General features: G+C 36.4%; 1 protein-coding gene across 1 annotated transcript in view; it reads right to left on the reverse strand.

Annotated features, from left to right (window-relative positions):
- Nucleotides 1-247: 247 nt before the first annotated feature.
- LOC149542587 (uncharacterized) overlaps nucleotides 248-23,365 on the reverse strand; it is a 230,419-nt gene continuing 207,301 nt past the window's right edge. The window contains exons 37-40 of the mRNA XM_089797485.1: nucleotides 7,158-7,225; nucleotides 6,927-6,993; nucleotides 6,596-6,664; nucleotides 248-735 (exon numbers count right to left, since the gene is read on the reverse strand). Of these exons, the coding sequence (XP_089653611.1) occupies nucleotides 595-735; nucleotides 6,596-6,664; nucleotides 6,927-6,993; nucleotides 7,158-7,225 (345 nt within the window). The 3' untranslated portion in view covers nucleotides 248-594. The remainder of the gene's footprint in view (nucleotides 736-6,595; nucleotides 6,665-6,926; nucleotides 6,994-7,157; nucleotides 7,226-23,365) is intronic.

The raw sequence follows: 23,365 nt of genomic DNA on the forward strand, positions 1-23,365 counted from the left end.
TGCATTTTATTGGATGGCCTAGGTTAATACCTATGAAAACATAAATTTTCCTTTCAAATGTAATGATTGAAATAGAAAACTCGATTGCTATGATATTCTCAGAAGGATTATGGTGAAGTAGATAGTGATAAATATTGAAGTAAAATTTATTTTTGTGTAGTAAATGTTCTTTGCAAGTGATTTTAACAAATAATTAATCTTACTGTTTTACAATAAAAATTACTCCTCTCAGGCCGCTTACAGAAGAGAAGCAAAATTGCCCTGGAAACGTGTATAAATCTAAAATAAACATCACAAGTTATTATTCACAACCTGGAATGAGTGTCAGTGTTATGAGCAAATTGAGTCAAGTTCACTACAAAAGGATGTTGAGAATATACTTGTGATCATGACTCAGAAAATGAAAACAATATTTACTTATTTACACTCGTCCTTGGCTACATCTTGGTAGACAAACATTTCTGCCAATAATTTTTACAGCATCTCAAGATTTAACAGAACATTTGACATGTGGATTCTGATATGTGTAAATGATCTTATGAACAGCCTAAAGGATTTAATTATACTATATTTTACAAAAAATATCCAAGAAATCTATGAATCTGATTGCCGCTCATTTTCAACTTTAAATGTTCCCGAATTCTGCTCAGTTGAATTTGATGTAGTGGTGTCATTTTGCTCATCACTATTCAACAAGGACTTGATGGATGGAGGGCCACACAAACTTAGCAATACCTGTACAAAATGAAGGATTAAGGGATTCACAATGATCTCAGACATACTAAAAAAAGAAAAACTTACCAAACAATAATCCTCAAACAGAGAAATAGCCAGTGTGCAACAATAATCCTCAAACATAGAAATGACATGATGTGCATAGGTATGGAACAGCATGGAAAAAAGTCTCAATTTTGTTTATGGTAAACAAGGCATCAGAGGATGTACAGTTTTCTTTTCAAAGGATTTAATTGACACTTCCATCCAAAGATGGTTGTACAAGACAACATTACTCTGCTATTCTAAATAATTACACAATAAGTTTGATAGATCAATTAAAACGTGAAGAATAATGAATCAGATAGGATTACCGAATCAATTGCAACTAATCCTCTGAATAGGATGATTAGATTACCAGTTTATATTGATTTACTTAAGCTGATAAAGTTGTCAAAGGACTCAACCTGGAAAATCCACCAGATAACTAACTTACTAAGTTGATAGTTAGTATTCGGCTTCAAAATTCATTCAATTTTTTTTTGGGGACAGGTTCAAATTCCTTTTGGGTTCATTCATATAAACACACATGCACATGCTCACACACATATGCATGCAGCAGCAAATAAGTTCATACATCATTAAGCTAATAGTAAAACAACATAGCAAAATCAGCTTAACAAAAATCGAAATAATGTCAATGGAAAAGATGGAATCCGTAATGCGCAAGAAAATTTAATTCTGACATAGCAAGCCGAACGCCGAAGGAGATTCCAGAAAATTGCCGACGGAAACCGGAGCACGGAAGAATCGTTGGAGGAAACTCGGCAGCGAGTGGAATTGGTGGAAGAAGCACGGGAGGAGTTTTTGAATTTGTTTTCACCGAGAGAAAAGAATCCAGACGGGAGAACATCAACTCGCACGGCTCAGAGTGCTGAGGGAGCACGGGCATGGAGTGAACTCTTCGTCCGGGATACACTTCCGCAGGGAACAACTTCAGAAGATCCTTCTTCACCAACATTTGCAGCTATTGAGACTGCGGAAGAACAGTCTGCCAGTGTGGGAGAGAAAACCGCCGATGTGGGAGTGCAAACTGCCAGTGTGGGAGAATAGTCCGTCGGTGTGGGAGTGCAGACCGCCCGTGTGGGAGAACAGTCTGCCGGTGTGGGAGACCAGTCTGTCGGTGCGGGAGTGCAGACCGCTGATGTGGGAGTGCAAAGCCACAGTGTGGGAGTGCAACAGCGCCAGTATTGCAGGACCGAGCAACCCCTATTTACAAAAACCAATTGTTATGGCGGGACCAAAAGAAAAATTGCCGAAGTTCGATGGCGATGGTACGGTCGATCCCATTCAACACTGCAAAACATGTGAAACGATCTAGAGGGCAAATGGCATAACTGATGAAGACGACTGGATGAGGCAATTTCTAGCCACCCTACGGGGAGTGGCAATTGACTGGTTTACTAGTACAGATCCACAGAAGCTAGACAGTTGGAATAACATTAAAAAGGAGTCTGTCGCAAATTTCAATTGTTGCGTGATGATAATGAAATTGTTCGTGAGATCTTCAATACCAAGCAGGGGAAGAATGAAATTGTTCGTGAGATCTTCAATACCAAGCAGGGGAAGAATGAAACTGTCCACGTCTATGCTAGGAAATTAAAAGATTTGATAAATAAAATGGAGGACAGGCTTCAGAAAAGATGGTTCGTGGAAGGCTTACGCCCGAAGTTGCGAAAGAAAATGAAAATTGTACTTCCGTCGTCATACATGGAAGCGTACAACAAAGCACTAAACTTGGAAAGCGAGCAGAAGACGAAAAAGAAGAAGAATAGTTCCTCCGACTCAAATGACGAGTCCTCGAGAGAGGATACCAGTGATGATGAAAATAGTAGCAGGAAGGTGCGCGCCCTATAGAAGGACATGATTCGCATGATGAAGGAGTTCAAAAATATGCACAAGGAGACAAAGGGCAGTGAGCTGTGGTGCACGGAGTGTAAGACCGACGGTCATACTAAAGGGTCCTGTCCAAAGAACCAATTCTGCGATATTTGTCAGATCATGGGACATTCCACAAAAGAATGTCCCTTCAACATGAAAACCAGAGAACCTCAACAGGTGTTTCTAGCACAGGCAGTTTCCACGTCAAGAGGGAACGGAAATGCAAACATTGATAGTGCCACTTCGGGTGGGTACACGAATAATAACAGAGGGCAAAACAACAATAACAATGCGAACAATAAGTATAACAATAGCAACTGAAGTCGAATCCAGTATGATGGAAATGGATGGCCGATTGTTTAATGCCGAGCATGTAATTTGTGGGGTCATTTTGCGCGGGATTGTACAATGGCAAACACACCGAAATTATTATGTAGATGGTCTGGACCCGGTGACCATAAAGATGCCAAGTGCCCAAAATTCGGAGTAAATTTGATCACTGTCGAGATGGACGAAGAGGAGGTTCTGGCAATTACACGGAGTCAAGCAAAGGTGTACTCGGACTCGACAGAAGAAAAGAGGAAATTGGGGGAAGCACAAGCGGAAATTGAAAAGGCATTGTAGGCAGAGACATCTCAGTTGAAAGACATCACTGACACCTCGGCAAGGAACTCCGCGGAACAAAACATTGTACGACAGATCTTACAAATGGAGGTACCGGTCAAGATAAGTGACCTTCTCACAATGCCCCAATTACGGACGGCCATTCTGAATTATACACCGTTTTCGAAAGCAACGGGGGACATAGGAAGGGATAATAGTGAAAAAACGGCAACAAACCCAATGCTTCTGGCACTCACAACGGGAAGGCATCTGGCGGTCGTCGAGATGGGGATTTTGGGAAATGTTCTGACAGAAACAATTGTCGACGGAGGGTCCGAGGTGAATGTGTTATCGGAGGATACCTAGAGAAGTTGGGAAAGCCGACGTTGTTGCCACCTACATTCCAGTTGCTCATGGCAAACCAGCATGGGATCAAACTATTGGAAACCTTGAGGGCACAACCAGTAACTATTGGAATGCAGCCATTTTTATTGGACTTCATGGTCATTCTATTGAGAAGAAAAGGATATGATGCTATTCTGGGACAAAATTGGTTGGTGCAAGCAAAAGTAAAACATGATTGGAAACGAAATACCCTATCAATGGAGCGTGAAGGCAAAAGATTTATAATTGACCTGCACACACAAATGGTAGGTGAGGAGGTAGCATCGTCAGATTTAAAAGGCGAAGGCGAAAGTGACGACGAAAGAAAGAGGAGAATGGAACCGGATGAAGGAGTATTGACACTAGGAGGATTGAATGACGACGACCTAGACTCGGTGAATGGCCTTCTCCACTGGTAGATAGAAGATTACGAATTGTTTCTGAGTTGTAATATGTTAAGGGTCGATGAAGGTGAGAAAACAGAGGAAAATAGATGTTCGAAGGAATACAGAGAAGCGGAAGAAGGAAAGGCGGTTACGGCTGAAGTTGAGGGGAAGAACATACAATCCAAACTCAGAAAAAAGAAAGATCCCACCGTCCGGTACACGGTGAACGGACCGCACAAAAAGAAAATAATGCATCGCACCATAAAATTAGTTGAAAGGTGTCAATAGCAAGGAAATAATCTAGATGTGCAACGACTGCAGGCACAATGGGCCACGGAGGTGACACAGAATAGACGCAGAGCATGGCGTGATAAGCACCTGGAACTAAACAGATTTCAACCGGGGCAGTTGGTATTGAAGTATGACGGACGAAATAAACCAGGCAAGTTTAAGGTCAGGTGGGTTGGGCCATACCAGATCTAGGACGTAGGTAACAATGGGGCAATAAAATTGTGGACTTTGGATGGACAAGAAGTGCCTCAGCTAGTCAATAGATTGAAGCTAAAGATGTGCTATGCCAGGAAGATTCCATCGTCGTCGCCGAATGGCCAAGTCCGAACGACTCCCTCGTTGTCGCAGGATGGCAAAGTCTGGAGAAAAAGTTGAGTTGTATATATTTTTGTTTTAAAAAAAAAAAAAAAGAAAAAAAAATTACAAAAAAAAAAGAAAAGAAAAGAAAAAAAGACGTGCAGCCGCGGACTACCGCTTCGTGGGCAGGGTGTCTCGCGAACACCCCATGGTGCCTTTCTTTTCGCGGGCATTTATTTGGTCTCCCGCGGACAGTCCTTGATTCCCGTAGGTAGTATTTCCTACTACAATGAACTCTTCTCCTTCCACGGTTTGTTGTTCTACAGCTTTTTTCTTATCCCGCAGGCACTTGTTATTCCCTTCCGCTTTCTTCCTCCTGCAGATGTTCCACAACGTATTCTAATCATCCCCCCACCGGACTAGGCTCTTCCATGGTGGTCCTTTGTGGCCGTGGTTTGAAGTCTTTGGTCTCCCGCGTTCAATTCTTTCTCTTCCACGAACATCCCTGTTCCTTCGCACTCTTGGTTCCGCGGGCACCTTTCTATTCTCCCGCGAATGGTGCTTTTCTTTTCCTTGCTGCGGGCTATCTTATCCTCCCATGGACAGGATTCTGTGTTCATCTTTTAAGCCCCTGGACAAACTTCTGTGGATGATCTTGTAGGCCGCGGCTTCTCTGCTCGCGACTCCATCGTCCGACAGCTTCACCTGTTGTGTCCGCGACGGCAGTATGTGAAGGTGAAGACTTGTACAAGACACACAGCTTTGAGTTTTGTTGATGGCCATGGTTCCATTCCTTCTTTCTGCGGCTCCAGTCTTCTATAGCCCCTCTTCCACGGACAGTGCTATCTCGATTTTGGCAAGGGAGGCAACAGTCAGAAGTGGAGGTTTCTTTAATAATTTAAAAAAAAAAAAAACGACAGATTGAAACAGTTCAGAATGAGTAACGCATGATGCCAAAGGGAAGGGAAAGATAAGCAGTTGCCAGAAAGAGTATGGAACCGGAAGAAAATGACAAAAAGGGCGTGTTCCATGCATTTTTGTGTGGGTTTCAAAGTGCTACTCTGGTCTTGGCGGCAAGGGGTGCTGCCCCTCGACCCCACCCTGTATTGCGACAGGGAGCGCCCCTGGGTCGCTGCCCCTCAACCCCACTGGGGGTGTTGCCCCTTCGACCCCCAGTCGTTGCAAATATCAATCGTGGGAAGTGTGACCAGTTGATGAGACCTGGAGCTGCTATAAGCATGGAGTGTCTGTGTACCAGAGGCACTTGGAGTCGGTGTTGGACGTGAGGCTGTCTTGGTGGATGCACAGAGAGCTCGAGAGGAGTTGATCATCCAGTTGAAAGCAGTTCAACAACACTTGGCTTAGTGTACCTAGAGTTGGCAACATAGGTGGCTATCAAAGTCAGCTTGACTAAGAAGATAGTATTGTGTTAGTAGAGGCTACAGATGCATCGTGGGTTGGGAGACCAGTTTGGTGCTGGCACAAAACAAATGTGAAAGGGATGTGACAGAAGCAGATTTATCTTATTATAGTTAGTCAGTTAATGTATTTTGTGTGTTAATTTGTCTCAAGTATCTTGTAATTGTCGTCCGAAGACGACTTTTTCTTTTGGGGGGGATGATGTCATCGGTAGAAACTGTAGCCGACAGGTAGATTAAGATTATTTTGTAGCCAAAGGACTCCTTCCGGAAGGTTCGGTGGAATGTATTTATACCTCGTTTGGGATCATTGTAAATCATCTTATGAAGCATAATGTAAGGTTTTGGCATATGCGAATAATCTAAAGAGTTCTGCTGTTCGTGTTCATTATCTGTGTGCACTTCTTAATTAACCTATGTGGTAAACAATTCAAATATCTAGAACATAATGTTCCACCATTTTTGCCAACAGTTGAGAAATAAAATATGAACATTCTGAATGCAAGAAATAAAATAGAAACATTGTAAAATAAATGCCTCAAGCAAAATTTTAATACTTACTGGCAGAAAAATAAGACCATGTAAGAACCCTAGTATCACAAGGGCAAGGTACATGCGGAAATAGTACACCTGCAAGAATAGAAAATAAAATTACAGAATAAGAATTATAAATTTATAAATATTGATACTTTCTTACAGCCACACAACACTTACCGACACAACATTTATAACTAATTAGATGTGTGTGTGTGTGTGTGTGAATTATAAATGTATAAATATTGATACATTCTTATAGGTACACAACGATTTATCCACCCAACATTTATAACTACTCAGAAGTGTGTGTGTCTGTGTGTGTGTGAGAGAGAGAGAGAGAGAAAGAGAGAGAGACCTCAAATATTTCTGATCGTGCAAAGTATAATACAAGCACCCCGACGAATTTTGTAATTGTTATTCCACTGCAAGTAGGCCTGTTCGTTAGAAAACTGGTGCAACGGACTGCATAATAGTGTAAGCACTCTGAAAAATATTCCAATAACTACAAGAAAAACCTAGGTTGATTAAAAGTTCTCTTGCTTCTTCCTAGAGATTATCACAGTAAGAGTAATTAGTGTTGTTTTACCTGAAAATGGATGCTCCCATGGTCGTGAGTGCCTCTTGTGTGCGCTGTGACCTGCTTCCCTCACTCACCTACAGAAAAAAATATATTCTATTCTACATTAGATATCATTCCAAGAGTTATGATGCAAAACTATACAATGATCTACAGCTTCTTATATCAATATATCATACATAATTTTAACAGACCTTCAGAAAAGCCAGGTCATTTATGCCAACTATGCTTTGTGGCTATAGAAAACAGTAGATTCTAGTTATTGACTAAATTTATCACATAGCACACTTCTGGCAATTTTCTATAGATTAATGTAGTCACCAATTCTATGAAAATAAAGGGAGTAATATATCTTCAAGTGCATACCAAATTTAAAGAAATAACACATTAACTTTGCACTGTTAAATCCAAATATATGTTTTAGCCTGAGTTACCGGTTCATATGCAGATATGAGATTTGGAATTTTTTTTTCAAAGGGGTCGGGAGGGGATGCGGATGCGTACGTACGTATGTGTGTGCGTGTGTACATACATACATACATACACACACACACACACACACATACATACATATAGATATATATGCAAAGAAATGAGAAGTAATTTCAAGTCTTGTATTCTTACCTTCAAGATCAAAAGATGATCTACATTGTTTCTTTTAAGTATTTTGTATAGATGCAAAAACCCTAGAAAGTTATTTGTACAAGGTATATAATCTGCAATCTGTTTACTTGTTTCAGATTTTAGGCATAGATTAATTAAAAAGAAATTCCGCCCTATAATTTGAAGAGTGAATTTTCTCTCATTATTTGTCACAAAAATGGCGACTTAAAATGCTCTCGAACTTTAACAGGTTTGCAAAATGCATTTCCATATAAGCTCAACTAGACAGCAGCCCAAAAGAAGCCCTTGCAAACAAACCTATTGCAATTCAAAAGGAATTGTAGAATTAGTTGTATAAGCCATTTTTAAGCACTTCGCATATAGTATTATTTGGTTGAAGTTTTCACCCACAAAGAGTTTCTTTGAGGCATCAATGTCTCATTGCTGTTCAAATCCATCGCATCACTCTTATCTTTCATTACATTTGTTTAATAATTCCACTCATTTCACTCATGATTAAGCCTAATAGAACCATGACACATGTTAAAATAATATTTAAAAACGTTTGTCTTTCTTTTTTGGGCAAGGAAGCCTGTGGATGCTCCTGGGTGCCTGTGAGAGGCATCTGGATGCACCTAGAGAGCACCTACCCGCCTCTAGTCCCTATTTGTATCCACTTCCACATCCAGCCTCCAGGAGGCCAAATCGGTAAGTTAGGTTTTAGCAAATAATGAAAGTTACAAAAGAACACATCTGTCAAGAACCATAGACAGTTGGGTGGACCTTGGAAGAACACAATTGTTATTCAAGAAAACGTAGGCCACATTGGAGAAGATGTTTGTCAAGTGCCTTTGGAGGCATTTTCTTGAAGTTCACAACTTTCTTACACCCATGAAGAAGCATGGAGTGGTAATTGGGAATTCTGGTTATTTTATGTTGGTTGTTATAAGACATCATGGTGGAGGAAGGGGAATAACAATCTAGGGAAAACAATTTGTTGTTTTGGAAGACTAGGGTTTGCATCTCTTCCTAATTCTTGGATACTGTAAACGATGCATGGTGATTTATAGTAGTATTATTTAGCCAATGATAACAAGTGTTAGATGTTTGAGGCTATAAACCTAGGGACTATAAGAAAAAATTTGTCCTATGTTTCAAGATATTCCCATTGTTTTACATCCAAAGATATTGAAAAGAAAGAATAAAACTAAATGTGGCTTTTAATGACTTGAGTGGCAAGCTTCACAAAAAGCCTATGTCTACTAACTTCAACCATATTCTCTCAAGACAATTGAGAAAGAAGAATGGTTGAGATTCCCATAATATCGACGCTAATGAGTATTGATAGAAAATTAACTCTTTACATCCAAAGCATGCTCTAGAACATCTCCAATGTCAACAAGCCAATACAGACCACAATCATCTATGCCAAATGCGATGATTTTCTTGGACTCCTTGTAAATTATATGGCACTTGTGTGTGATGAAAATTGTATACTCACTACCACCGAAGAAAGGTTGAATCTAAGCAATTCATGTATTCCTTAAACCAATCCTTTTTCTATATATCAAATATGTCTAGAGTCTAGACGATCCAAAATCAATATACCACACAAGATTTAGAGTGATTTGTTCATTGTTTTCCCATAATAGCATAGAAGGATGACTTTATAAAATGCTCTACAACATAAGCCTTTGATTAAAATCTTCCGTAGTTGGCTTTTTGATCAACCAACCTCTTTCTACAATGCTCCTTCATGTGACCATGTTTACTACAATAATGACATGATAGGCTTCAAATTCTTTTAAGTATCTTCAATCTATTTTTACCCTTTCTTCTAAGGCCACTTGCTCTTACCCTTGTCATCTACTGCAAAGATCTAATCTACTCTAAAAGTATCATTATCATTATCAAATGCTTCTTCCATCTATCCTATTACAAGAGTTTGTTGCCCAAATCATCAACATTCAAGTCAACATTGGTAGAAATGATGTATTTCTATGAAATGCTCATAGACTGGTCTGAATTAAAAATTCAGACTACAATACCTAGTGTAGAACCTGCGGTATTGTGATTTGCTTGAAAAAGTTGAAATGCAACAATAGATTTCTACAAGCCAAAAAGTGATCCATTGAATTCAAAAAATAGAGTTTGTACAAATGTGATGGATCTCAAGGATCACCACTATCCTTTTGAAATTATAATGAAAAGTCCACAAGTCATTTAATTACAAAATAAGCTCTAAAAACTACAAAATCTCTATTAAAAATTACATCGACTTGTGGAAGTTAACTTTCTACTCGTAGCTCGAAATCACAAACCGTTGGATTTTTTGGAAAGATCTTCAAAAGTTATATGTTCATTGCTCAAAGGTTTAAGCATAGCGCTACACCTTCTTGGCAATGTCAAAGCCCAGAAATACCCTGGAGGCATCAAAAAATGCAAAACACTGAAACATAAAAAATACCGAAAAAATAGGTTTCAGTATTTTCCCATTTTTGCTTGTGCCAACATCCTTTGGATCTTCATGGACTGTGTTTTGATCATTCCTTCCCCCTTGAGAGGAAATGGGTCCCATTTCGTCCACACTTTGCACCAAATGTGAAAATTGAAGCTAGATTTGTTCACATGTAAGTCACTCCCCTGTTGAACAAATTGTCATGCTTTTACCACACAATACAAATAAATTGTCTGGTTCCTCAAATTCTTCATAACAACCTCCACAATTTGATCACTTTGGAGGGGATTAATAACTTTGGATTCAACTGTATATGACTGATTTCCTCAGAAACGTCTGCAATGTCTAGTAAAGGAGGGAAATATGGCTTCAATATTTCTACATTGAAGACTAGATGAACACCGAAAAAAGGAGGCAAGTTGAGTTGTGATGCATTTTTACCAACTTTCTTGATGATCTTATATGGACCATAGTGAAGAGGACAAAGCTTCCTATGAGGGCCTTGCAATTGTTCCTTCTAGAAATGCAACCATACCTTATCACCAACCTGAAAATTATGAGGAGTTCAATGCTCATCATGCCTCTGTTTATACTTCTTAGTGGTCTATTCCAAAATTTCATGAACTTGCTGCTGCAAATGATGAATTTTATCAATAAACTTTATTGCTTTGTCTTTCTCCTTATCCAAGCATGGTAAAAAGTCAGCTTGCACAATTGGTATACAAACATTTATTGGTGCTAAAGGCTGATATCCTAGAAAAATTTCAAATGGGCTATAGCCAGTTGAACTATGGATTGCCCTGTTGTAGCTATGTGGTACATATGGAAGGCTCTCATCCCATGTACGGGGATGTTTGGAGTAATACATACGTAGGATTTGAACAATCATTTGATTGACCACCTCTATTTGACCATATGTTTGAGGATTAAATGCAGTGGACTTTGTTAGTTTTGTGTCCATCATTGCCTATAATGAAGACCAAAATTTATTGAGAAACTGACTATCCCATCAATGTATAAATAGGGGATATATTGGAAAACAAAACAAGACACAGTCAAAAGAGAAGTACCGATGTAATATATTTATTTTGTATGCAGGAATAAGGAGTTTTATTACGGCTTTGTAACATAAATTCAAAAATTATATATTAATGATTAATAAAAGTCGTTTTTGTTTTTTGTTTATTTAAAAGGAATGGAGAACTAAACTGTGGTTGATTCATCCTTTATAATCATCTTTAGATTTTGTAAGCAATTTAAATATCAACTAAGTGGACAAGGTCATTTATGGCATTTCAACTCGATCACCATAGATATAGTGATATATTCAATTGTTTCCATATCTATGTCCAGTTTGTCTCTCAATCTTCAGAGTTAAAATGCAATCTAGACTAGTTTAAGAATTGCATATATATATTTGATTTGTCATGTCTTGATCACTAAATTGTTTGTAGTTAATGTGCATAGAACTTTATAAATTTGTACATGATAATTTTCATTCTAGCTGACTCTGTTGCTTGGATGAGCAGAGGCACTAGTCTAGCTACCTCGGTGTAACGTAGCCTAGAGTGCAGGGGAATCAAGGTCATTCCCGTTCTGACTGAGAAATCCTATTGGAGAAGTGGCAAGCTCTTGGATTTCCAATTTGCGATTTTGGGAACCAACACTTTTCTCCTACCCACATTTGCTAATGGAATAATCCCTCTTCATCATCATGAGCAAATACCTTTGCAGTGGCCACTGTGGCATATGGATCAGCCTCAATGATTTGTTCTTCTTCCTTCTGTTTTTCAAAATTTGTCACCTTAGGTTCAATAGATTCTTTATGAGTTTCCATCATTAAATTTGTTATAGCTCAACAATCTTTAGTGTTATGAGAGGGACTTTTGTGGAATTCACACCAAATACTTCATTCTTGCCCTATTTTCTTCACACCCCATGTCTTCTTTGCTAGTATATTTGGAGATGGCTCCTTGGTTGCTTGTTTTCCTATGGGCTTATTACCTTTATCTTTCCATTTGTAGTTCATTGGATTTTCCCTCCTCCCTTTTTTGTTTGAACTTCTCCTCAATTTTAGATGCACATTTGAAAGCAATAGACAATGTCTATATTCAGAAATACATTTCAGTCTGAATGTATCTATAAAGGCCACTCTTATACTTCAAGCCAAGATGTTTTTCTAAGTCTTTGATTCTAAGCTTTGCAGAGAGAACATGATTGGTCCTTTTGTCAAAGTAATTGTCATTGCATATATTTCTATTCATAGATATCTTTAGGAAAATATTCTTGTTTCATATGCTACAAATTCTTTCCATCTGGGTTTTCAATCAAATAACAAAGAGAATTCATGACCATCTTGAGCTTCCTGGGTTTCTGTAGTTGTTATGTGAACCACCTCCCATGCCAACTTCACATGATTCTCAACTTTGAGGATGGCAAAGATGATTTTTTCAATATCTAAGAAACTATTAAGACAAAAGTACCTCTCCAATTTGGACAACTAGTCATCAACAACATCTGCATTAATTTTACCTTCAAAAGTTGGAATATCAAAATGTACCTACACCTTGAATGGGGTTTGCCCACCAAATGTTGAATTCCTCGGATTGGCCTGTGACTCGTTTTTCAAGCGTCCGTGAAAATTGCTCCATCATTTCTTTACGTTGTTTATTTAATGCCTCTTCCACTAGTGTTTTGAAGGATTCATCCATCCCCTTAGGTTGTTGTTTTTCCATGTGTGACCATGTGCGTCTCAAAGGAAGATAATCCGAGAAATCTCTTATGCCCAATCCTAACCTTTGATAAGCTGACTGTGTATGATGGGACATACAGGAGCGAACAAGCTCTGATACCACTAATCGGAATTAAGAATTAAGACTACAATACCTAGTGCAGAACCTGTGGTATTGTGATTTGCTTGAAAACAGTTGAAATGCAACAATAGATTTCTGCAAGCCAAAAAGTGATCCATCGAATTCAAAAATAGAGATTATACAAGTTTGATGGATCCCAAGGGTCACCACTATCCCTTGGAAATGAAAATGAATAGTCCACAAGTCATTTAATTACAAAATAAACTCTAAAAACTACAAAATTCTATATTAAAAATTAAGTCTACTTGTAGAAGTCATAGCTTTCTACTAGTAGCTTGAAATCACAAATCGTTGGATTTTTTTGAAAGATCTTCAAAAGTTCTACATTTAGTGCTTGAAGGTTTTTAAGCATAGCACTACACCTTGGCATTGTTGAAGCCTAGAAATGCCACGAAGGCCTCCAAAAATGCGAAATACTAAAACATAAAAAATACAGATAAAATAGATTTCAGTATTTTCCGATTTCTACATGTGCCAACATCCTCTGCATCTTCCTGGACTGTGTTTTGATCATAGCACCATGGTAATCTTTTTAGCATTATAACCAACATTTCTTTTTCTCCCAACATACAACCAGTAGCAACTAACAAGCAGCAAATGCCTCTATTCTTCATCAAATGATCCTTGTAATGTCTTCTACTAAGAGGTTGTAAATTTCTAACATTTAACACACATTACTATGCATCCAAGTCAAGTCAATTTAAGAAAACAAAGAATAAGTCATACTACATTTGGCGGTTAACAATTTTAAGCCCCTTTCTTACTTCTTTTCTAAACTCAACCTTAAAGAGAATGTGGATTTACTTGTCGTAGGGCACTTGACATCAATCCACGGATAGACTACCTTAAGGCTTCAAGCTCCATCGCTATCCTATCTTTGGATTCACTTGCCTTGTGTTGATTTACTCTACCTTTCCCTACACAACACTAACCTATCCCCTTGGGGGGCCATAGCATGAGATTAAGAAATATAACAAAACTATGTTAATGTCTCATGAATTATCAATATGTATATAAATATAAAATAAAACTTATGTATATTTGTGTAATGTCCCCAATTTAGCAGGTTTATTTAGTGTGGTTTTGTCAACTCACCATTGTGACCCTCGTGAGTTGATGTTTGGATTTGGGGGTCTTCTTCGGGGTATTGCTTTTTTGGAATTACTATTTTTAGTAAGTTACTCTCGAACAATTACTATTTTGGGTGTGCAGTTCAGGCAGGGTGATTGTCTGGTTTTGTTATTTGATCTCTCGATGAAATATTATGGAAGTCATATGTATTTGGAGGACTGTCATTTAATGATTATTTATGATACACTTTATTATCATTGTGTTTTATAATATAAAGTGTAATGACTTTATATTATAAAAGTTGCTTTTAAGTGAAAAGTGTGAGCGTGAAGCTAAGTGGCTCAACTTTCTATTATAAATATGGCTTTTGGAGAAGGCGAGATCATCTTGAATTATATATTTTCTTGCTCATATTATTTGGCTAGGGTTTGAAGAATTTCTGAGTTTTTATTTGACATTTGTGCTGAGGTAAACATCTGTCACAATCTCCTGCTGTGATTACTGTGGTTAAGGAGATAAGTCATTTGAAGGTGAATTGGCTTCCATATAAGTACAGCATTTAGCATTCAAGGTGATATCGTTGTGAATACTGCTGGCAGCATTTGTGACTGGGAATATACGTAAAGCTTTGAATTCAGCTGGGAATCATAAACTTTGGCAAATTGGACTGGGCTTTGGTGGCTAGCAGAGCATTAATACTCCAATCTGTGGTCTTGTGTGCAATCCATGGCTCCAGCCAATCCATTAGACGTTAGTCTTCCTGCCTGTCAATAACAGTGTGGCTGAAATCAGGGAATACAGCATTGGACGTGAGCTGACGTAATGCATGGAAGTTGGGTAATGACACATGCTTGTATGTAGAAGCGGCATATTGGACATCACTACCCATTGGCAGGACCTGCGGTTTGACACATCAAATCAGGATTTTAATAAATAAAACATTGGTCATTTTGATTGTGATATTTGTTAAAAAACTCGTCTCTCCATCATTAATAATACTCAAAGCAATTCTGGAATTGTTGCATAGTTTAGCACCTTCCTTTATATTTATTATATACTCTGAAAGCATTCAAAAAGATTAAATTTTTGAAAAAACAAAAAAGAAACAACAGAACATTGTTCAGTGGCATACATAGTTCTGCTGGAGCATACATAGAGTTTTTACACTGTGATTCGAATTTTCAATATTCTTACAAGATTTATATATAAATATTATTATTTATAATTATAATTATTCAATCATTCAGACATACTATAGCATATTCAAATATATACATTTGATATAGTTTATTCCGATTTCATCCTTATTACTATATAATTATAATATATTATAAGACTATATACAAGTCCTTTGTCCTTTTTATATAACATTTATGACTCTCCTATGAAATGATGGCTATGCTCTTTGATGCCTAGGAAAGGTCAGAACAATGATAACTTCTATCTGAAGAGAAACAACAAGTTTCAATCGGCAAATGTGTCTCGTCTCATACAAAATGACCCCTTTTACCAATCATTACTTCCCGATTGTTATCGCTGATTTATTTATGGTTTTAATTAATTAATCTTCAGACATTCCCGTCTATCTACACTTACTAAATTGATTATTATAATATAGGAATGTAATTGTCGCATTTGTATGTGATTAGTCCTTTTTAGTGATCATTATCTAAACAATAACTAACATTACAAAATATAGTTCACACGTAGGAGAAAGTGATATTAGTATTAACATAATTTAAATTACTTTTAAGTCACAATAAATAATTGATTTTAATATCTATTTTTATACTTTGGGCAGATTTTATGCATTTAAATATATTGATATTTTACTTAGATTGGATATGGCTTATGACGGTCAGCCTTTGCTGAGTTTGCTTGTTGTCAAGCAAGGCCAAAAATATTTTTATACAAATCTTTCAATGTGGGTCACTTCTGTAGCACAACTCTAATATTAACTAATGTATTGTGAACTTGCAGAGTTGCAACTCTTAAGACAATTTTTTGTGGTCTTCCAAAGACAACAATCAAGGCCATATTTGTAATGGGATCAACTGATTTGGATTGATTAACATTTGTCAATAAATATACATTTCATGGGTTCACTTACTCTAACTCAACCAATGTAGCGCAACATATAAAGCATACAATTCAAAGAATGAAATATAAAATTGAATAAATGAAGACACAAAGTATACATATTACCTCATGAAGACACGAAGCATGCATAGAGTATGTACACAAAAATGCATGAAGACATGGAGTAAACACAGAATACTCAAATTGTTAGATTCCTTCCTATTGATTCAAAAATAAACCATCATTTTGGATAGACAAGAAAATATATTGCAAAGAACAATAAATGATTCTTTGATAACCAATCATGGTTTAGTTTGCTAGGAAAGTCTTGAGTGGGCACCTATTATCTGTTCAACCCAACCAAGCCCAAGGGCGTGCAACATCCCACTTTGAAACCACAACTCTTGGCCCACAAGAGGCAGGAACGTCCCACTATGACAATTTCATCCCTTGGGGTGGCCTACTTAGCTATGGAAAACCTATAAACTGCAATTCCCTAACTCATTTCCTCCATCCATCCTGACTGATTATGAGGAATGACACATACACATACACATATAAACAATGTATTCATGATAATCTATCAATAATATTTATAATTTTTTCTTTATATATATTCTCATTAAAATCATTTCATATATATGTGTATGTATGTTTAGATTACCTTTCACTGTTTATAGTAATTCCTTGATTTATCTATTACCTTGCAAGATACAAGAATCATGTTTTGATACCACTTGTAATGTCCCATAGTCGGAGGTTGTCAATTTCAAATGTTCAACACATTACTATACATCCAAACCAGTTCAATTTAAGAAAACAATGAACAAGTCATAATATATTTTGAAGTTAACATTTTAAGCCCCCTTCCTTACTACTCTCCTAAACTCAACCCTATGGCAAATATGGATTTACTTGTCATAGGGCACTTGACACCAATCTATGAGCAGTCTCCCTCATGGCTGCGGAACCCCATCCCTTTCCCATCTTAGATACACCTACCTTGTGTGGATTTACTCTGCCTTTCCCTACATAACACCAACCTATACCCTGGCAGGCCTATAGAAAGTGAGTAAGAAACAGGCTATAAATATGTTAATATCTCATGTATTATCAATACGTATATAAATACAAAATATAAAATGCATATAACTAATTCTAATTTTCAAAATTATCATCAGATTTAAATATAAATATTAATCATCTTTACAATTAAATTTATTAGATATTCAGAAATATGGTATAGCATATTCAAATATATACATTAAATATAGTTGATTCTAATTTCATCCTTATTACCATATATATATAATATTCTGATTTAACCGATGCCTATATACATATAATATATATACTTACATATTTCTAATTTCATTTTTAGAAATATGAATGTCATCCATATATAAAGATTCTTAAATGTCATACAGTGGTAATTTACAAATGTTTGCAGCAATCATAAATGACCATAGTAACATGGGGACGCATCCCCCCCCCCACCTTTTGGTCCTATGTCTCGGAGACTTGGACGCACTGGGGACTTAGGGATTCCATTCCCCCATCCCCTGCAGCACCACCAAATTCCACCACCTCCGCCAAGGATGGTGGACGTCCCGATGTTGACTATTTGCTGATTCAACTTTTTATGTTCAATGTTTGATGTTCCAATTCAATCCAATATTCAAGTATTTACTCTTTTACATCTTTATATCTATATTGCAATACATTTTTTCATAACTAGCATTTAAAGTACCATATGTATATATATACATAATCCCTCTGTCCCCCGCTACGGTCCCCAAATTAAGGCCCCTCTATCCCCCCGTCCCGAAAACTTGTCCCCCTATTCCGCCATCCCCCCCATCCCCCAAGGTGTTGTAACTATGTAAATGACTCATTTCCTTAATCGTTTGTTCCTTGTGATGAGTTTCCCATATATCTTATTTGTCCTTGTGGAGAGTATCAAGAATATATTATTTTCCTATTCAATCAATAGCTGATATATGTATATATTTCTTAGTCTCTAATCTTCACTGATCAGCACCTAAATGTATTCTTTTCTACTCAGTAAAATACCCAAAGTATTAAAACATTATGATTCTACTATTAAATGATACTTGTGTATTCCAATGCCCTAGAAAGATCAGAACGAAGATTACTTATATCTGACGAGAAATAATGAATTTCAACCAAGAAATCTGTCTCTTGTCTTATATCAATGCCTCCCTGTACCAATCATTACTTCCTGATGCTAATTATTTTATGGTCTTTATAGATTAATCTTCAGACATTTCCATCTCCTACACTTGCTAAATCGATTATTATATTATACGCAATGTAATTGTTGCTGTTGTACACGATTAGTTCCTTTAATGATCGTTATCTCCACATTTATTGATATTCCAAAATATAGCTAGCATGTAGCATAAGCGATATTCATATATTAATGTTATATAAATTACTTTTCAGCCAAACTATATAATGAATTATATATTTTTATCTAGGTTGCATGGGTACATGTACCCACAACCCTAGGATGTGAACCCACATACCCAAGTACCGGGTACTCAATGGAGAGCATCATTGCTAAGGACCTTGATTAAGATTTCTGATTTTTTAATTTGGTTTTTGTTTTGCGTATCAGCTTCTTGTTTATCAAGCTTAATTCAATATTTCATCAGTTTGAAACTGTGATACAACACTGATAAACAGTAAACTATATCACTGTTCAAGTCAAAAGTTTATCATTTGCAATATGCTATTGTTATATATTTTATGATCTTCTTGTCCATGCTTAAAGTCTGCCTTCTCTGTGAAGCATCTAAACATTTATCATATATTATTACTACTACTTAAAAATATATTGCAAATGTGAAACTGAAAACAATACATTACATCCGCAAACTTTGTCACTATTCTTGATCTGAAAAATCATTGTCATGACCCATTTTCAAATTTTCTATAAATATTAAATTATTATTTTTTTTAAAGTTTGGCATACCCAAGTACCCCCATCCCCTATTTTGAGAAATACCTGTACTAATACACTAAGTACCAAAGTACCCCCGTCCCCATGCAACCTTGATTTTTATATTTTAAGCATATTTTATGTATTAAAATATAATTATATTGTACTTAGATCAGATATGGCTTATAATAATCCTATAAAGATGTATTATCATCCATCATTATTTCAAATAACATATTCTTTAGGACCCTATCATTGTCTGATGATTCTTGAAGATTGCATGGCTATTTCCAAATCTTGGTAGAAGATATATGTAAAGGTATTTTTGGAAGCATTTCATTGGTGCCTGATAATTTAATGAGAATAATGGCTTCACAATTATGCTCAAAGAACTTGTCTTGGTCTTTAACTTGAATCATTGGCTAGGCATTAACCTTGAGGATGACCCAATCAAGGTACCTTTATTCAAATATTGTGAGCATCCTCTGATTCCAGGTGCTCTACTTTTTCCTAATGAAGCTCCAAACGCCTTTCAACATGATGTTGGTCAACGAAGTGATCCCTCTTGGAAATCAGAGTTATGAAAAAAACAAAATAATTCATTGTTATTCAAAACATTCTTAATTTTTAGAAAAATCTAAGTTACCAATTTTGTCTCAGGTTCAGATGCAGGTTCGAATAACTGGTTTTCTGTAGTGTCAAAATGTTGAAATGGGGTTTGGGTTCATTAGTTCAAACTTCAAAAACATGTAAATTTTACACATGTATGTTCAGCCTATGAAAGCATGAATTGAGATTAGAATGCCACATATATCATATAAACACCATAAACTTGAATAATAGCACCATGATCATACTGCCATAGCATAATATGCTTCAAGTTTAACAACAAAATATTAAAATGTCAAATGATAAATCATATCACTCTTCAAGTTTCAAAGTCAAGTTTCATCTAATGGGCTAATAGTTTATTCTTCTTATCATTCTTCTCCTTCAATGGCATTAGCTGATTCACAAATAGTGCCAAGGGTGATTAGATCAGCTACACCAATAACATTATCACTGTCCAAGTCCTCCAATGCAGCAACTGCAAGCAGAGAAGTGCAACGATCCAAGTTTGTTTTCTTTGTATTTATATTCGACATCTTCAAGTCCTCTTCTTTGTATCAACTATGCTTGTGTGAAAGCAGAAGCAAGTTGGAATTCACATATCCTAAGTTTTCCACTCTTTTTAATTGCAACATATTGCGCTTTACTAAGTACTAGCAACCAATTAAGACAAGCCAAATTAGACAATTAAAATAAAATTATTAATGTTATAAAATTAATAGCAACCTATGAGCACAAAGTAAATTAAAATTATAAATAAATTTTAAAACTTACTAGTGATATAATTTTGATTAAAGGGGTTGTAAGAATTAGAATTGCCGGCCATGGAGGTACTAATGCCAACTATAAGCATGCCTCCTAGACTGACGACGAAGAGCATCATTACTTAAAACTCTTGCATTCACATACTCTATGAACTCATCGATAATCAAATCTCACATATCATCATCATCAACAAAGAACCTTTAGAATGCTGCCTTGTACCCATCCGACATTTCCAAATCTCTATATGATGACAGCCTTCCTAGCATATTCAGATATTGGTTGCTATAATATTTTGGTCTCAATACATAGTCAAGCAAATGTAGAGGAATTGTTATCTTGTTCCATTGTTCTGCAAAAATTTCTTGCAATTGTTTGAAGGTCTTCTCAAGGTCTCGTTCTTTATCATTTTTATTTTCTTCATTTTCTCAAGCATGGAGTGCACGCCATCATCCACTTCTCCAAGGCAAGGCATATCCATGTTAATTTAATGAAGCAAGCCCGTAATGGACTCGATAAAGTGAAGGCGACACTCCAAACATTCCCACCATTAATCATTCAATATTGCGTAATTTGCATTTCCCTTTGACTATTGCTTTGCGTCCATATAGAAAAAATATTGTTGATCAAAATATTACGAAGTGCTACTTTCACTTTCACAAGTCATCTCAAGGCAATTACATTTGATGCAAAATGGGTTTCAGTAACTTGTAATAGAAATTAAAGAAAAAATACAATTAATAGAGACAAACATTAAAAAAGAATACACGTTACACAAAAAAAATTATGAAAATCAGAAATTGTTAAATACCATTTTTTTAAAAAAATTAAATTATTGTATCAGTTCAAGTTCACTTACCTTCAATAGCTCCAAATGTAAATACCTTGAGTCATACAATGGTTTGTGATGGACATCTAGACGTCCTCAGCCTTCTCATACACCTCTTTGATCAACCCAATTTTACTCCCAATAATTTGTAGCATAAGAATGAGAGGGTGGATAACACAAGGTGTCCCAAAGATATGTTGATATCACTCTTCAACCATCAAACCAACTGCTCTAAAATTCTTTGCATTGTTTGTTATGACTTGGACAAAGTTTCTAAGTCCCACTGACTCAATGACAAAGATGAGAATATTGGCAATAAATTGTCCATCATTTACTTGTCCCTCACAATTGATGGATTTAAAAAATATTGCTCCTTCCAAAGACACTACTATGGCATTGATTAAAGAACAATTCCTTGCATCTTTCCATCAATCTGGAACAATTGAGAACCCTGTTTCATCCCATGACTCCCTTGCAGGATTCAATGCATCATCAACCCCTTGACCCTTCCTTTGTAATAACCCCAATAGGTTATAACTTCTTCCAACACCAAAAATCTTTATACTTCAGTTGTTTGACATTTCCTCAAACACTTTGCAAGCAAGGGTCCTCTGACTGATATAACTTTTCAAAGTGCTGCAATGATTCTTGTTTGGATTTGCCTCAAAGAGAATGCTTACAAAAGACTCCAAATTGTCTAGACAATGACCTAACATAAATATGCAACTAATTTTGGCAATAGTGAATGCATATATGAGTTCTAATCATAAAAAATGATCACCTACAGCCAACTGGTATTTTAACAAACAGTTGGTATGCAAGCTAACTGGCTGATAAAAAATGATATATTAACGCTCAAAGACAACTAGTAATGACCAGCAATTGTATCTCCTTAATTGAGAATGAGTATCCAATATAATATTCATACTAAGTTAGCCAAGACTCTTCGCATTTACAAAGATATCAAAATATGATGATTGCTGGTAAAGTAATATGCACCTACAGCTGCCAATGAAAACTAATGCAATACTAAATATCTAACTTCAATACTCCCCTACAACAGTACGCTAATCACATACATGATTAAATACAACTAAAGCCATGGATTGCTGATACCATTGTGAGGAATGTAAAAATGAATGATGTATCTATTAATGAATGATAGGTCTGATACGAAATGACAATTACAACAGCACTCTATAGTGAAAGGCAACTATGAAAATACACATCAGACCTAGCATATGAAGTTGCCTTAGAGAATAGATGTATTGCAATACCACTGAACAGAAAATAACCTCCTCAAGTGCCCAAGTCGTGCCTCTCTAGCTGCTGCCCCTGATTGTAGATGGCTGTAATAATTTTCTTTGCTTTTTCGGATTGCTTTTTCAGACCTGCTTTTTCGGCCTGCTTTTTTCGGTTCTGCTTTTTCGGACTGCTTTTTCGGCCTGCTTTTTCGAACTGCTTTTTCGGCCTGCTTTTTCGAACTGCTTTAAAATGGCTTCCTATAATTTTAGACCTGCTAGAAATGACCTCCAATAATTTCGGCCCTGCTAAAATTGCCTTTTGAAATGCTGAAATGCTGAAAATGGCCCTAGGCCCAATGATGCCCTAGCTGAAGTGACTGAAGTATCACCTCCAAATGTGCAACCCTTCAGAAGATATTTCACTTCCTCAGTTATGCTAATCCAGGGGAGTTTTCGTTCCCAAAGATCAACTGAATATCTGAAACCACTTGGCTCTAGGATAGACTATGTGACTGAATCACAATTTGATGTCAAGAGAGAAATAAACCACTGGATGATTAGAATGAAGCTCGGGGTGCCTATTTATTCTTTTTCTCCACTTTCTCTAGAAACTTCTAGAACATTATTTTATTTTATCTATTAGTGACTTTATAAAATATTTTATAATTCAAGTCACTTTATTAAATTAATTAAATATAAAGTTACCTTTTAATATTTATTTATT

This window comes from Cupressus sempervirens, chromosome 8, assembly GCF_028749045.1.
Source record: "Cupressus sempervirens isolate cs-2001-9-10 chromosome 8, ASM2874904v1, whole genome shotgun sequence".
NCBI classification, from domain to species: Eukaryota; Viridiplantae; Streptophyta; class Pinopsida; order Cupressales; family Cupressaceae; genus Cupressus; species Cupressus sempervirens.